This window comes from Lepisosteus oculatus, chromosome 19 (genome assembly GCF_040954835.1).
Source record: "Lepisosteus oculatus isolate fLepOcu1 chromosome 19, fLepOcu1.hap2, whole genome shotgun sequence".
Lineage (NCBI taxonomy): Eukaryota > Metazoa > Chordata > Actinopteri > Semionotiformes > Lepisosteidae > Lepisosteus > Lepisosteus oculatus.
This window is the reverse complement of record NC_090714.1, coordinates 3,964,382-3,980,269: the sequence shown is the minus strand read 5'-3', so window position 1 is coordinate 3,980,269 and position 15,888 is coordinate 3,964,382. Positions and strand designations below refer to the sequence as shown.

The 15,888-nt window shown below is 41.8% G+C and overlaps 1 protein-coding gene and 2 long non-coding RNA genes across 3 annotated transcripts; 1 reads left to right on the top strand and 2 right to left on the bottom strand.

Moving 5' to 3' along the window:
- Positions 1–299: 299 nt before the first annotated feature.
- On the bottom strand, positions 300–6,434 carry LOC138224260 (uncharacterized). The gene is made up of 4 exons (XR_011182667.1): positions 5,809–6,434; positions 1,851–1,981; positions 1,103–1,153; positions 300–580 (listed from the first exon to the last, which is right to left on the bottom strand). It is a non-coding gene; the product is annotated as an uncharacterized lncRNA (long non-coding RNA).
- On the top strand, positions 3,084–4,041 carry LOC107078945 (uncharacterized). Its single transcript, XR_001479896.2, has 2 exons — positions 3,084–3,294; positions 3,853–4,041. It is a non-coding gene; the product is annotated as an uncharacterized lncRNA (long non-coding RNA).
- A 668-nt stretch (positions 6,435–7,102) lies between the features above and the next one.
- LOC102693568 (cytochrome P450 2K1-like) lies at positions 7,103–15,251 on the bottom strand. The gene is made up of 9 exons (XM_015359873.2): positions 14,844–15,251; positions 12,702–12,864; positions 12,236–12,385; positions 11,427–11,587; positions 10,966–11,139; positions 9,815–9,956; positions 9,089–9,273; positions 8,616–8,757; positions 7,103–8,346 (listed from the first exon to the last, which is right to left on the bottom strand). Exons 1-9 carry the CDS (start codon positions 15,039–15,041, stop codon positions 8,159–8,161), a joined length of 1,503 nt encoding a protein of 500 aa, XP_015215359.2. The 5' UTR covers positions 15,042–15,251; the 3' UTR covers positions 7,103–8,158.
- Positions 15,252–15,888: the final 637 nt, after the last annotated feature.

Here is a 15,888-nt window from a genome sequence, read left to right as displayed (position 1 = left end):
TGCGGTCAATCAGCCAGCCCCCGCCTACCCCTCTCCAATGAGGGGGGGGGGTGGGCGAGGCTCGGCTTGATTGCTACCAGACCCCGAGAAAAACCCCAGATACTAAGTTTTTTGGCGGGAAAATCTGGACACGCTTAAAAAGGGGGTAGCCTTTGACCTTTTTAAGTCAAAAAGCGATAGGGGGTCCCCTTGCGGCCACAAACTGTAAGCAAAATCTCTCCGCCAAAAAACTCACCAACACCGGGGTTTTTCAGGGCCAAGGGGGTACAGAACTCTGCACAAGAAATCAAAGAACAAAATCAAGGTTCAATCAACAATTTATTGAGCGAAAATGACATACAAAACAAAGCATTACAATACGTCGGGTGCATAAGCTTAGAAGTGAAAGTCAACATGCATTTCAATCACAAAGTGTCAAAGCACGGCTACATTAACGCAAAATACTGTTACAAGTCAACAGAGTAAAAAAACATTTGCAAACAACTACATGTTAAAACAGAAACACACAGCACGTTACTGTTTCTCCGAGGTATCAGTCGAGGCAGCGACCGGAATGAAGACTGAAACTTCGTTGCAATTCCTGTAAAACAACAGAAATCAGTATTAACTTTAGGTTACAAACAGAATCTCGAAATTATCCAAAACAGATAGATCTTCTGAATCGATTTTTGCGTTCAAAAGATGAAACAGTTTAAAAAGATTTACAGATGCAATAAAGCGATTAGCCTGGTGTAACAGTTACATTTAAAGTGTGAATACTGAAACAATACAGCTAGAGTGTGTCGTTTAGGAACTACCACTACGAATGTGCTCATTAACGTTTTCTGCAACAATTAATTTAACACACAAAGTTAATCCATATCTTTATAGGCTCCGTTGTTTTAATTGTTGTGATGCAGTTTGGAAAGCCAAAACGGTTTCTGAATAATGTATTATACGCAGCTATAAATAGCAGGCCTTCAATTTTGTCGGGTCAAACCATTTCTGCCCTGGAGAAATCTAGTATCTTCTAGTTTGAGTCTTTTTTTTGACAACAATCCTCGGAGATACATTATGTACTTCAAAATGATATGTGTAAACGAATAAAAAGGTTTATACTTACATCGATAATTCCACCAGCTGAGCCAAGCATGTCCTGCCCGAAGACACCAAACTGGAAACACAAAAACACAAGTATTTGGACGATTATTTAAAGATAATTGAAACCAAGATTTCTGAGTAGCAAACAGCGTTTTCCCCAGGCTAGATAGCGTAGAAAACATTTCAAAAAGATACTTGTTAAGAAATTTAGTGCGAATCATGTCCTCCCGAAGACACTAAACTAAAAACACAGAACAGAAGAATTGAAAGACCATTTAAACTAAAAAGTGTTAATTGCAAGCGAATTTTTACCACGAATTTAAGAACATAATCACACAACATACATTGGATAATAATGAAAAAAACTTCTAGGAAGGGTCATTTGTAATTAATTTGTAATGGGTAATTGGATAAACGCACACGCTTGAGTTCGTGAGCAAATTTCACGAAGTGTTTGATAAAGAAACAAATGGAAAGCAACATTTTTATTCTGGCAGTACAGCAGTATTACTGCTACAACAGAGCTTTCCTTCGATTTAAAAGAAATACACACGTTGTCTGTGTAACACAAGTGTCTTGTTAAAAATAAGACAAGAGTTGAAAAAGAAAAGACATACATTAAAAAATGTTATTTAGCTTCCAAGGAAAATACGTGTTTTACCAATTTATCTTGCGAGATTTCGACTACATAGGTGCATGAATTACATTTTATCTACATTAAAATAAAAGAAAAATAAAAAATAATGGTAAAAGACGCGGAACAAACTCACTCAGCTCCGTTCTCTCCAGCAGAACCTGGCGCACAGGTGCGCGGGGCGTGGCCTGCGAGTGATGTCATTCGAGTGGGCGTGGCCACAGTCTGACGGTGCAGGCAGCTTTTTTTCTTGGCTCCACCTGGAAACTTGTGGAAGAAATCGAGCATGTTTTCTGAAACCTCCATCAGCTACAAGTTTCAAAATAATTGTTGTCCATGGCCATCTGAGTAATCAAAGTTAGTACATTAAAATCCTTAATTGTATATGAGAGCCACAGGAATATTAATGAAGGAATGTAACAATATGTAAGGGAGCTACATATTGTTCTTAGCAGGTTAAGCTGTTCTACAACCTGATTTATCTTAACTCTGCACCAAGAAGCCAGATTCAGATTTTTCATCTGTAATCGTTTATCATCCAGTCAGTTTTCTATCTTTGTACTCCTTATTAGTCATGCAGCTGATGTGTTAATTTAAGAAGTTACAAGAACACGAGAAAGTTCACATTCTGGTTACTGGTATCAGTTTGATTGGATAATCTCACGCAGCCATTGCTCGAAAGAAGACAGGCTGTTGGCTTCAACGAAATGTGTGGATCACCTGTGCCATTCTCCCACACCTCTTTGTGTAAAGAACTTTTAAATACACTTCCCCTTGACATCCCTTCATGTTTCACTTGGATCATGTCAAAGTAGTTCACGCTATATTTCTGCAACTTATCTTTTTAAATTGGTTAACTGCAGTGATACATCAACTGAGAGCACCATTTCAATCAAAGCAGACATCGACAAGGGTTCTGACATAGGAAGATAAATAACATTGAGTGATGATGTGATTTAAGAGTTAAATCACAAACCTGTATTAGTATAAAGGAATATATATATAAACCTGATCAGATCATTATCTTTCTCTCTTAATCTATTTCTGAAATATTTTGAGGTATGCTGAAGGGTTTAGAAAGAACACACGTCTAAAAGTGTTCAAGGAAAATGTATTAAAGCAATGTCGTCTCTAGAAGGCTTCAGTAAGAATCTTGCATTTTGGCTCAAGCCCAGGCTGTGGTGCTTCTCTGAGCCAAGATGGCTTCTAAGCAGGCAAGGATCAGGAAGCAGGTGTGTGTTATTGGGCTGGACACACACGGACTTTTGGGATAGGTTCCTACAGAACAAGCCCAACCCCTGTAGTTAATGAAGAGGCTTATAAAAGTGAAGCCTGGGAGGACAACATTTATATGGTGTTTGGAGTTGGAGAAGAATATGAGAAGTATTAAGTGGAAGCTGTACTGTCAATGTTCCTGTGGCCTGGATGTTACTGGCTCGGCATATTCAACCAGAACACTGTTACTGAAGCTAGCTGATCATCGGTGGGATCTTCCTTGGAAATGGTGCTGTCCAGCTAAATGTGTTGAGCTGGTGTGTGACAAGGCTGTTTGTGCCAGCTCATGGGTAAGCTCTGTTGGGGTGAGTTGACGTTTAGTAAATTTGCCACCAGTCACTGATGCTGAAATGTTCAGGGTGTTGCATGAGAATTTATCTATGGATTTAGACGGGGGGGTTAACTGGCTGTTCTGTATTGACTCTGGAGGCTGTTTTAAAGCACAGGACTATAAAATGGCCTGTAGAACTGAGGCTCCATGGGTATGTACCATACCCTGCATTGATCCCTCTTAAATGGACACCTGGAAATGCCATTCTGTATGTCTTGGCAGCATGCTGTTGGAGTTTAATCATGTTCACAACTAAACCATTCAAAAGGGTTTAGTCTCCAGGAAAGCTGTATACCAGGAAGAGCCCAGTGTGTCCTGCCTTTGTGTTAAAGGAAGCTTCCTCGCAGCAGTATCTCTACTGGACAAGTCTGTGGGATGGTGTGGCTGTCATTGACTACTCATGTTCACACTGCAGACCCCAAAGCTTGGAGGTCTGGGTTGGAAGGTTCCAAGTATTGGACTGTGATACTTGGAAAATGCTACAATGACAACTGTATCAGTAACTGGTCATGTAACCTTTTCTTTCTCCCAGCTGGGGGGGGAGAGTCCCATTCTTTGTGTGGGGAAGAATGAAGATGGCTAACTGAAGCTCCCTATTGGGAATGGGACACCCTCAACAATGCATCTGTAATGTGAAACGGGTTTGTACGTTGATCCTCTGACCGGTTATGTCCTTGACCCTGTATCATGCCTGTGCAATAAAGTGAAGGTGTCACTAGAAGTCTTTGCATGCAGCCATTAACTGTCCTCTGTTGTGGGGCCTCTTGCATATTCCCCAAGGCTTTTCTGATCTGAAGATTCAGTAATTGGGGAAATAACTACCTTCAGGAGTAGCTTTTCTTTGGCAACAATGCCACCTGGAGGAAAACCGCTATATCTTAACATGTATAATAAGGGGGCGTTGGGGGTGATATGTACTGTTTCTGTCTTAATGACATGTTGCCTTGCACTACACCAGTGGCTTCAGTTCTGCTGTTGTCATGCCTCTAATACAGATTAAATAGCCTGAGCACTGTGACTGCAGAAGAACACTAGTATTGACAGGAGCACAGGCTTGTCAGTGATGCTACAGCACAGTGACCAAGGTGCCTAGCTGGGATTTGAGACCAATTTCAGCCTGGGAACCTTGTTCCCACCTCATCTTTGGTTCCTTCATCAAAGCTGTGGAGTATTGTAACTGGTATGTCTGGATTGTGCAAGGACCCTGCCTTGCAATCCAGCCCAGGAATGTTCAACCCTCTGTTTTCACAGCAAAAGGCTGGACTATAGCAGGGATCTCATCCCTCTTCCAGAAAAAATGCCAGTTGAGGTGGTTTTACAGGTAACCCGCTGTTGAACTAGGAGCTCCTGTGGCTTGTTAAATCTCTTTCAGAATTTTACATCAGCTGGATGGTTAGTCCTGCTCCTACTAAGTATAGAACCTGCTGAGCTCTGGCACCCCAGAAGCAGGGTTGCGAGAGTCTCGCAGCGTTTAATGATCCAGTGGATTATAAGTAAGGACATACAGTATCAAAGGAAGTTTTCCGCTTCTTTAAATTCACGGAGACAGCTAGTGAATAGACTTTCATTACTGATTGGTTCGTGCTAGGAAGGTGGTTGCCCTAGTGATTGGGTATGGACCTTTTTTTCCATTTTGAATCTCAATTAGGTGACTGAACACAGCTCACCTGTTACCAATTGACAATCGACGAAGAAACCACCGTGATCCAATCACTGATGCCTCTCATCTGCTGTTCTGTTAGAAGGAGGAGGCGAAGATGCCTTGCTGGTGTTTTTACATCACCTCCCGTTCAGTAGTACTCGCGAATATAAAAAGAAACGCCATTATTAAGATTATCATTGTCTGTTGAAATACTCACGCAGCATTCCACTGCCTCTTTAAATAACTACAAATCCCCATATTTTGGATACAGAAAAATACGCTGCACAGCACAGGGGGAGGAAAAACCTATTTTAACTGCAAGGATACTTTTGGGAGCTACCCCCCTCCTGCAGGAAAAATTAACACAACATGCGTTTGATACATTTCCAAATGTGCAGATTCCTTAGAGAGGAGAAGAATTTTCCATTACGATAATGTTCAAGAAATACGAATAGACCAAAAGACCTTGCCTACAATTCAAAGAAAAACCGATAGATCTGAATATTCGGTCCAGCACCGGTGGCTAGCCCATAGGAAATAAACTCTCTCAAAGTTACGGTATCACATACAGCGTGATTACCGCCGAATAAATATTCTCAGCATACTGTATAAACAGGTCCAGAGCTGCTGTCATTTTGGTTGTGATTAGCTATATACCGAACCATTTAATACCCATGAATACCTTTAATTAAGCTGTTTCAAGCAAACCCATGAATCTAATATTCAATGCGTTTTTAGATCATTTCTCTGTTATCTTCCCTTGTATTTGTGTTGTGTGTGTATAGATACTGTATTACCAGAGACTACAGTCACACCATTGTTGAAAAAGTTTTACAAAAATCCTACCGCTTCTGCGCAAGCCTCTGGAACAGAGACAGGCACCCGGAACACTTCCATCCCTCTCCATTTCCTTCATTTGGATGTGATAGTCTGCATGTGCCTTAATTCAGTAATTGATTTATTAATTGACAGGTTCAAAGTTATCTGATGTCGTAGAAATAGACCTTTTTTGATCAATTCTGACGTTGCTGTCCTGGTTTCCTTCAAGAAACAGCTGGAGGAAATCCTTGAATCAAGTAGCTACTAACTACCAAAGCGCACGCAGCTGTGTGCGAGCTGGAGCTTGGTCTCCACGGAAACCAGCCACATATTCATGAGGAGTCAAAGAGCTCCTGGGTATGTGAGGCCTCTGACCACTTGTCCCAGCCGCCTGCCTCCCAGATATATAAACCCTGACCCTCCACTGATGGTGTAAATGTGGCCTATTAACGTGTGGATTGTGGCTTTCCAGGGCCTTAGAATCATACAATACCTGGTGTTGCAATTAATGATTGTGGGGACGTACTGTAACATGACAGCCCTGTGCTACATACAGTGTGTGTTCTCTACACCTGTATCTGCGTGGCAGTTCTGACACTGCTTAAAGCAAACTTATTCGATAAAGTATTTACTGTTCCGCATCCATCCATTTTCTAACCACGTCTTCCAATTCAGGGTCACAGGGGAGACATCAAGCAAGAGCCCCAAGGCAGGGGACTTGGACTTGGACTGGACGCCAGTCCATTGCAGGGCGGCCACACAGACACAGGATCACAAAAAGCGCAATGTGAAATGAAAAGGAAATATTTTTCATCAGAATAGCCATTTTACCCATGTGGTCTCTTCTTCCCCACACCATGCTGTATGTTTTATCACAGGTTTAGAATCTATACCCTCCCTCCTTTATAGCAAAATGCCCTGTATTTTATTTTAGTTCATGATATACTATAGTAAACTATAACAACAATTGGGATCACTAGCAGGCAGCATGGTGGCACAATGGTTAACAGGGCTGGATCACAGCAGTGTGTCCCTGGGTTTAATTCCTATAAACTGATGCTATCTGCGTGGAGTTTGTATGCTCTCCTCCTGTTCACATAGGTTTCCTCTGGGTGCTCCATTTCTTCTGTCTAAAGACATACTGGTAGTTGAATTGGCATTTGAGGAAACTGGCCCTGGTGTAAGTGTGTGTGTGTGTGTTTGTGTGTGTCCTGCAATGGACTGGTGCCCCCTGCAGGGTGTATCTCACCTTCTTCCCATTCCCTGATGAGCTGTGGATGGATGACCAACAGTATGCCTTCTACAAGGAAGCAAAACACTGCTTGGAGCATGGGTGTTAATGTATTTGAATACAAATGCACTTCTTTAGAAACATAATGAAATGCAAACATGTAACTTCTTCAAAGTACCTTTTGTAACCAACCTGCACAGCAGCATTCATTTACCAAAAGCCAAAGAGTGAGTAAGGTTTTACACTCTTCTTGGATCTCACTTTCTTCCTTGTCACAACACAACATCATCTAAACAACTCTGAGTTCTTTTTATCACGTTGAAGGATAAATCAAATCTCAGTTTGACCGCGTTATTCAGCATGAACTGGAAGCATATTTTTATACTGAAACTGTTGCAGCACCTTGAGTGGACATAAAGAAAACACATTTTCAGCCTTATCACACTGAATGTGTGTATAGTTCAAATGCCATCAATATTTCCTTTTTTTCTAGACTACAGGGAGAAGGGATACACTGGAAAAGTCCTGAATTGTGCGCAAACACTGGACTGTCCTCTAATACCCCTCCTAACAAATACAAGCCAACAGCAAACTAGCCTGTGTAGCTTGTTACATAGTAAAAATATTTCCAACACTTTTCAGTACAGTCTTGAGACACAAATAGGAAAATCTTCACCCAGTACATCAGCAAGCTATCATTAACTGGCACACTTGAGTAAGTTTCTGTCTTATTTGAGCTGTTAATCACTTCATTGAAGGTTTGTGTAAGATGTTCAAATACTTTTAATTGTTCGCAGAGCTTAAGAAATAAAGTTATCCAGATTTTCTTTTAATAACTCAAAACATTTTGGAGAGAACTCATTTTAGGCAAAACGTTTGATATAAAGAACACAAACAGGAACTAAAGTTTAGCAAAATTATTACCCAATATCTTCAAGTGAAAAGACATTTCATGCGTAACTAATTGGACTGATTTAAGCTGCACAGTGTACTTTAACAGACTGTTCATCCTCCTGATATTCACGGCAAAAAGCAGTAGGGAGAGGCAAAGGGCAATTAAACCAACAGGCCCCGAACTTGAAGCAAGTGCCCATCAGTGTAGTTCGCCAATACACTCCCCTCATCTCAGAGCACACAGCTGGTGCCCTACGCCCGTCTAAGAGCACACAGCTGGTGAAGCGATGGGTTCATAGTGAGGCCCAAAACAGGAGTGAGGTCCAGTTCAGACTCCCGCACTCCTGGAGGGGGAGAGAAGGTGAACTTCTGCAACAGCGAGGTGAAGAACAGGAACAGCTCCATCCTGGCCAGGCTCTCTCCGAGACAAGCCCTGCGTCCTGGGACAGCAAACACCACAGGTTAGGTTACTCCTTTTCATGGACTGTGAGTGTCTGTGCTGAATCCCACACTGCAGAACTGGGTGTCAATGTGTTTAGGCTGTATTGCCCACTCATCACGCTACTTGAGAAATGATGAAGTGACCCTTTCTTATTTAAATGTTCAGACTGTGTTATTATCTCTGTTCTATCCAGGGTCATTCATATTAGTGATGCAACATGAGATATAAATACTTTTTACAAATGAGCTGCACACCGCAGTCCTGTACCTGCAGAAAAAGCCATGAAGGCGTCCTTCTTCACAAACTGGCCCTCAGGGTCCAGGAAGTGAGCAGGGTTGAACTGATGAGGCGTTTCCCACTGGGTCTCATCCTGGAGCACTGAGGTCAGCAAAGGAAAGACAGGGGTCCCCTGAAGTGAGCCAATGACAAGCAGAAGTAAGACCCTCATTCATTCATAGAGAGCAGAGATTCTAACATCCAGTAAAGAAGTAACTCTGGCTCTGCTGGTTTTCTCTCCACTAAAGTTTACTACTTAATCTGAAATGTATTTTATTTTTTCCCAAAAAAACTTTTCAGATGACTTTATGTCACAGAAATGTAATGATTTCAAGTTTTAAAATTATACAGTAAAAATCCATTGGCATTACTGCCTCATCGATATTTCAATTTTTCCTGGAGTCTTCACATCAATCCCAACATGCACCTGATCAGCAGTATGAGACAGAGTGCCGTCTACATGCCTTTTTGATGAAGTAGCCCTGGAAGTGAACATCTGCCGCTGTCATGTGAGGAAGGTTCAGTGGAACGACATTTGCCAGGCGCTGGATTTCATGTATCACAGCATCGGTGTAGGGCATGCTTCTCCGATGTTCAGCCCTCGGCTGCTTTGTGCCGACAACCTTCTCAATTTCCTCCTGAACCTTTTCTGTTTGCAAAATATTTCAAAAGAAAACAGTGAAACATTAACAGGATGTTCCACTATGTGGAAGTGCATTTAAAACCAAGAACAGGAAGCACTTCTTCACCCAAAGGGCAGTGGGAGTCTGGAACAAGACAACCAGTCATGTGCCTGAAGCCAATTCTCTAGTTTCCTTCAAGAAAAACCTAGATGAGATCTTATTAGCTACGAACCATGAAACAGGCTAAATGGGCCATTTGGCCTCCATTCATTTGAAACAGTGATGTGATGGTTAGGTAAGGGTGGGATTTCAAGGTGACGTAATATCTGAGGGGTTTAAACTTGAATCTTTATTTTTCTGCAGTATTATCTGCAGTTGCAATCTGAAACAGATTTAAGTGCTTGTGATATTTTCAGATTTATTTTAAATTTCATACACCATAAATTGGCATGCCCTCCTCAGTTGTTATGCAATACAGTTTGGGCAAATGTGCACATCTAAAACTGGACCACAGGGGTTTTCCCTGGTAACCCAGAGTGTTGAGAGAGTCAGCAGGGGGGCTCTTACTTTGGATGTGGGGATATTTAGCCATCAGCAGCAGCCCCCAGCGGAGTGTGGTGCCTGTTGTTTCAGTCCCAGCACCAAACATGTTTCCAGATGCATGTATCAGATTATCGTCATGGAAATGGGAGTCTCTCTGGCCTGAAAGCTTGAATGAATGTCAAAAGAGGAAAACATGCTCGAGATTTGTAGTTTGCTCTTTAAATAAGTTATCGATTCAGACATATTACAGATCCTGAACAGTGAAATCTAAATTGGAATTTTCACTATATCCTAAGTCCACAAGTCCTAATTATTGATGTCAGTTCCGGTCTACCTTCCATCTGTTATTAAAGTGTATGTGAAGACCAAATAAAGCTGTTTTCCTTTAACTGCTGCATCAGTTAATTTCCCTCTATAGAATGTTAAGTGTAGAATTACGTATCAATGTATGCGGAACCAACTTCTGTTACATATCAAAGGATAGGACACATTCTCAAAGCACACGACAAAAAGGAATAACATATCAGAGAAAATGTCAAGCACCCGAAGTGTGAAACATCAACTCCTTTCTGAGCCTGCACTGCATATAAGAGTTGGGAAACCCCTGCAGTCTGTCTGTTTTGCAGGGGAAGCCCAATTCCATGTTGCTCTTCTTATGGAGCTCAGTAAAAACTGAATCTGCCCAAGACAGTGTCCTGCTTCTCTGACGAAGCGTTTCCCGCGTCAATGTGACGTATTCAGCAGGACTCCCCCAGGTGCCCAGATGGCACTCAGGGTGAGCACATTTTCTACATTACCACCCAATTAGTCCCTAAACAGAACAAGGATGAGCTGCGTAATTGTCCTCTGTGTCCGGTCGGGTGTCACATCCAAAGAAGGCTCAACAGCTGGAACGTTGAGTTTCTTTTCTTCTCTTCTCAGTGTGGAATAAACCTTTACTTGCTCCTTTGCAGCCTAGGCATGCTGGCTCAGCTCCCTACTTGAACTAAAAAAAATAAAATGGTGGAACACAACAAGCGGAGGGAAACCCTTCCAGTGTGTCTGTTCAAGTGACAGGCATCACAACTGAGTCATTAGTCTACCAGCCCCAGGAGAAACACTGTTGATTCAACACTTTGGGCTCCTTTAAGGCAAAATCCCAGAGTTTCCTAACCAGTCACAGTAAACTCTCTTACCTCCTGCTGCTTGATCAAGAACGCATCCACAAACCCCCTCTTATCGTGCTCCTGTAAGGTCTGCTGCAGCTGCTTCACAATGTTTTTCATGTCAGCAATGTTTTCTGCAACTTCCATCAGAATCTTCTTCCTGGCTTTCAATAAAAACCCAAGGAAAGGGAAGATGTTGTAGAGCTACAGAGAAAAAGAAAATATTATGTTCCTTAAACTTAACCCCCAGAGCATTTCAAAGACCACTAGTAGCCAGGACCCTGGTTTACTGTCTCATCTGAAGGATGAAAGTCCTACAGCACAGCACAGTGCCTCCAGATCATTCATACACTGGTTTGGGATTTCTGCTTTAACTGTATGTGTATTTTGGATTACATTGAAATTAAAGGTAATTTGCTTTCTAGTATTGTTGTGTTCTCTAAGACCACTCCGAAGTTTCTCTTAATCATATTTTTACAACAGAATGTTACCTGGATAGCAGGAGATCCACTGAGCTTGATCATGTGATTAGCCCTTTTCACCATAGCCTGGAAGACTGGGTCAGCATAATCAAACCTGTCTCCATACACTATGGAGGATATAATGTTGGAAACAGCACAGTTTACAGGTTCTGTGGTGTCAAATGGTTTTCCTGCCAAAGGAAAGAATACAGCATCAGTCTGGAATACCTCCTGCAGTTGTGTCTCTCTATACCACCACCCCTGTGTGCTCCCAGTTTCACCTCTCGAACCCCAATTCACCAGTGCTCACTAGAGCCCAATTCCACTTCTCCCTTCCTGACTCTGTCCCTGATTACTATCACTGTCGAGGCCTGTTCACAGCTCAGGGGCATGTTAAGGGAAGAATATTGATCAGAACAAACAATGTTTAGTCATATTCCTTTGCAAAGGGTAAGAAAATAATTTGAGAGAGAAAACATTTAAATGAAATATTTCAATTTCTTTCTCCTGTTCCTTCAGCTCATACTGAAGGAGAGATCCCATCAAGTTCAGGACTGATTTTAAAGACCCTCATTTCTTTGTATCATGTAAATTTGTATCATAGTCTTTCTCCCCTACAGCTGAAAGATTTGCCTGTGTCACCTGTATCAAGTCACCCAGATACAAAACAGACTATTTGCAGACACTCCCATAGGTCACTGGCACCTGGACACCATCTGTCCTCAGATTATCCATTGACATAATATCAATTACATCAGTTGAATTACATTTCAAAGGGTGCTTTTGTATCTTGAAAACCGACAAAGGCCCCTGTGAAAATGAATGCCTAATCCTTCTACCTCCATGTGCTTCAAACACCTCAGTGAGGTACTGGATTTCCTCGATGATCTTTTCCTCACTCCCTTTCCTTCCCATTCCAAAGTCCCGCAGATTAGACAGAGCAAACCTCCTCATCTCCTTCCACGAGTTCCCGTTTGCAAAAATGATACCTGGATTTGAGCCAAACACGAATTGTAATGATCAGATAGATGAAGAGATCACTAAATGAGTAAAAACTCACAATGCACTTAATAATGTCTCTACAATGAACATACTACTACTAAGAAGTACAGTAGCTAAAGGAAGGATTTAAACACAGCAGTACGTACCTCTAAAACGTGAAAAACTGCCATCTAAAGCTCTCTGGAGAAAAACTTTAACCTGACTTTGTGGCAATATGAAAATACTAATTTCTTTATAATAAAGTGCAAGACGCTGAAATTTGTATTAACAAATCATCCTGTGCTTCAGCAGAAACATTTTTACCGTGTCCTTGATTGATATCGTGAAATATCGGTGTGATGAGCCTGCTCCCAAACTCCTCAGGGTAGTCAACAAGCGCCTCTTTCACTGTCTTGTAACCAGCCAGGACCACTACTCTCATGGGGCCGAGGTGCACAGTGAAGACACTGCCATACGTCTTAGACAACTGGGGCACAGGGAGAGAGAAAGAGTTGCACAGCACCATTGAACAATGTGCAATATGGTAATTAGTAAATTAATTTCAATTCAGTAAAATAATTAATGAATAAAGTCAAATTAAACATTTCCTTAAAGTGCTTTGTTCTCCTTTTCATATTAAAAGTAGGCCCATTTACTACAGTCACACAATTGTTTTACAATAATTGAGAATCCCACAGCGTCCACAAAGAGGCTCCAACTCCTGGAACAGGGACAGACATCCTGGACACTTCCATTCCTCTCCATTGCAGGACTTTTCTCCAGCTAGTCTTTAATTGTAGTGCAATATGCAGCATTTGACTTAATTCAGGAACCGAAGATCAATCTGGAAATGTATGAATTGTCAGCTTCAAAGTTATGTGATGTTACAGGATGGGGATGCCGTGATCAAAGCTGATGCCTTGGTTTCCTTCAAGAAACAACTGGATGACATTCTTGGTTTAAATCGCTACAAGCAAAGCACACACAACTGTGATCCAAAAAAATACCTATGAAAGCAAAATGTAAGGATGATGGATTTGCAGGGTAAATGTTCCTTCCACCAACACTATCTTGAGAGCTAAAAATATGGAATGAGAAGTAAAGTGTAAAAATATAGGAAAACATTATTTTGCCCATTAAAAAGTCATCATTGTTACTGTTGTTCTCTTTGTATTTTTATCCTTAAACACAATTAAACACATAAAACAATGAATACACTGAGTCTGACCTGCAGTGAAAATGTATTGGAACGTTTTACAATGCATAACATACAGTTCATCAATATGCACACACCAATAACTGCAACCTGGGAGGGTCACATCTGCAATAATGTAGATCCACATACACTAAAGGTCCAATATAGTCTGAAAAAATGTCTTGAGAAGCGTGATCAGAGAATGATTCAGAATGCTATTTATTATAATATGACTTACAATACAAAGGTGCCAGTTTCTCTAAGTTATTGTGGGTGGGTAAAACGCCTTAATCTTAACAAAACTGAATCCTTTCTTATTGTTAATGGAGTCATTAACAGTGTGTTAAAGAACAACATGTTCCGCTGCGCAGCGGATTAAATGATCTGTATCTCCACAGTTTTTCTCCTTAATCGGTGTCAGGTAACTCACCAACATAAAGCTCACTGAAAAATCGCTTTCTGTGCCACTATCAGAATTCAAATCACACGCATACCGGTGTTTGTCTGGTGCTGTTTTTTTGTTGCTGTTGCCCTGGTTTCAGAATTGTCTGAAACATAATACCTGCAAGGTGTTCTTGTTGTCAATGGCTGTCCTGAGCAGAGACACTTTTGTGACATCAAAAACTACATCTGCTCATCATTAACTTGTAAGTTGTTAAAAGGTAAGTCAACAGAATCCATCCACACATCCCTTTTCCAGCAGATTTATCAAATTCAGGGTCAAGGGAGAGCAGGAACTTATCCTGGCAAGCAACAGGTGCAAGGCAGGATGCACCCTGAATGGGACACCAGCCCATCACAAGGAAGACACAGCCACACTCACGCCAGGGTCTATTTCCCAGAATCCAATTGACCTACCTTGATTGCTTTTGTAGTGATGGAGGAACCCAAAGCACCCAAAGGAAACGCCTGCAAACAGGGGGGAATTGGAGGTACTGTCTGTAAGCATCCCATGCAGACCGCACCCCAGGAATTGAACCTGGAAGCCAGGTCCTACAAGGCAGCAATGCTAATCTCTGCACCACTGTGCCTGACAACGACCAACTGACTCATTCTTAAATACGTCTGATCAGCTCACTACAGAGTCAAGGCCATAGCACAACAGTTACTGAGCAGCACATAACCTCAATCCTATGTTAACCAAACAGACAAAGTAAAAATGCATTGACCCCTGCTTTTACATTACATGATCAAAACTACTGGGGGTGCTTGAGCTCACACAACATCTTCAGAGCTGATGCCTATGACACCTAAATATTATTACATCTTACCTCCACAAGAGACAGATCCAGCCTCTTCAGATCCAGCGAGAGCAGATTTCCTAGGAGCGGCAGGGCTGGGGGTCCCGGAGGTGTCTTGACAGACTCGGGTGTCGACCCCATGAAGATATAAACCACAGAAATCACTATCACCGCAGCCAGGAGCAGCGTCACAGTGGAAAGTTGCAGAAAACCTTCTGGAAGAAACATTTTCGCAATCCCCAATTAGCTGGTAAGGTTTATTTTCAATAGCTTTTCAGGAAAACGAGCTGGATTGTAATGCAGATTGCGATCTTTCACATGGCCTGTTTTTGCTGTCCCTTTCCACTGAAAATTGCCAATTATATTTGCACACAGCGCCTCAGCAACGCACCTTAAATAAGAAGAACACACCTGACGCCATGGGAGTTACAGCAGTGGGCGTTTCACCGCAGAGGATCATGTAGTCAAGGGATTTGGCTAACGAGTGATACTGAGAAGGCATTAATCTGGAAAATCACAAAACACATGTCTTCCCTGAATGGCTCATGTTTTAGGCTTACAAAACTTGAACCTATCACTGTAAAGGATAAGAACATTCAACCTTTTACACTTCGTTTGTATGTTTATGACACTGGACAGAATTTGCTACGTGGTAGCGAAGAGAAACTGTACACTGCAACTTTAAATACAGTAAAAGTGTCTCCAGGTTTTGGTCCTTTGCCAAGATGGGCCGTAAGAGAGAGTTATTGCGCAACTTGAAAAAACACAATGTAATATAATCGTTTGAGTACTGGACAGGCTAGAAATGAACATTTTAAAAGATGTGATTGTCACAGAGTATTAACAGTCGAGGGAGGAGTGGGTCCGATTAATTAAGTTTGCATTTAGCGGCCAGGATTGTTTCAATGGGTGTGTCTGTACTTCTCTGTTTATTTCCTCCCGCAACTTCAAAGTCTTCAAATGCAGACAGTGGAAACGATGAGCAGGAATTGAAGAAAACACTGGTGTCAAGTCACGATCGGATTGCCACACCTTCGGTCCCGTCAAACGGAGGCGTGAGGGGTTGCTGAGCCAG

Coding starts and splice junctions, on each gene's coding strand:
- LOC102693568 (XM_015359873.2), bottom strand. CDS start 15,041: ATGTTTCTTCCAGAAGGTTTTCTGCAACTTTCCACTGTGACGCTGCTC. Junction 12,865..14,843: donor TGGATCTGTCTCTTGTGGAG/GTAAGATGTAAT, acceptor CCTGTGCCCCAG/TTGTCTAAGACGTATGGCAG. Junction 11,588..12,235: donor GGTGTTTGAAGCACATGGAG/GTAGAAGGATTA, acceptor TTCCTTTGGCAG/GAAAACCATTTGACACCACA.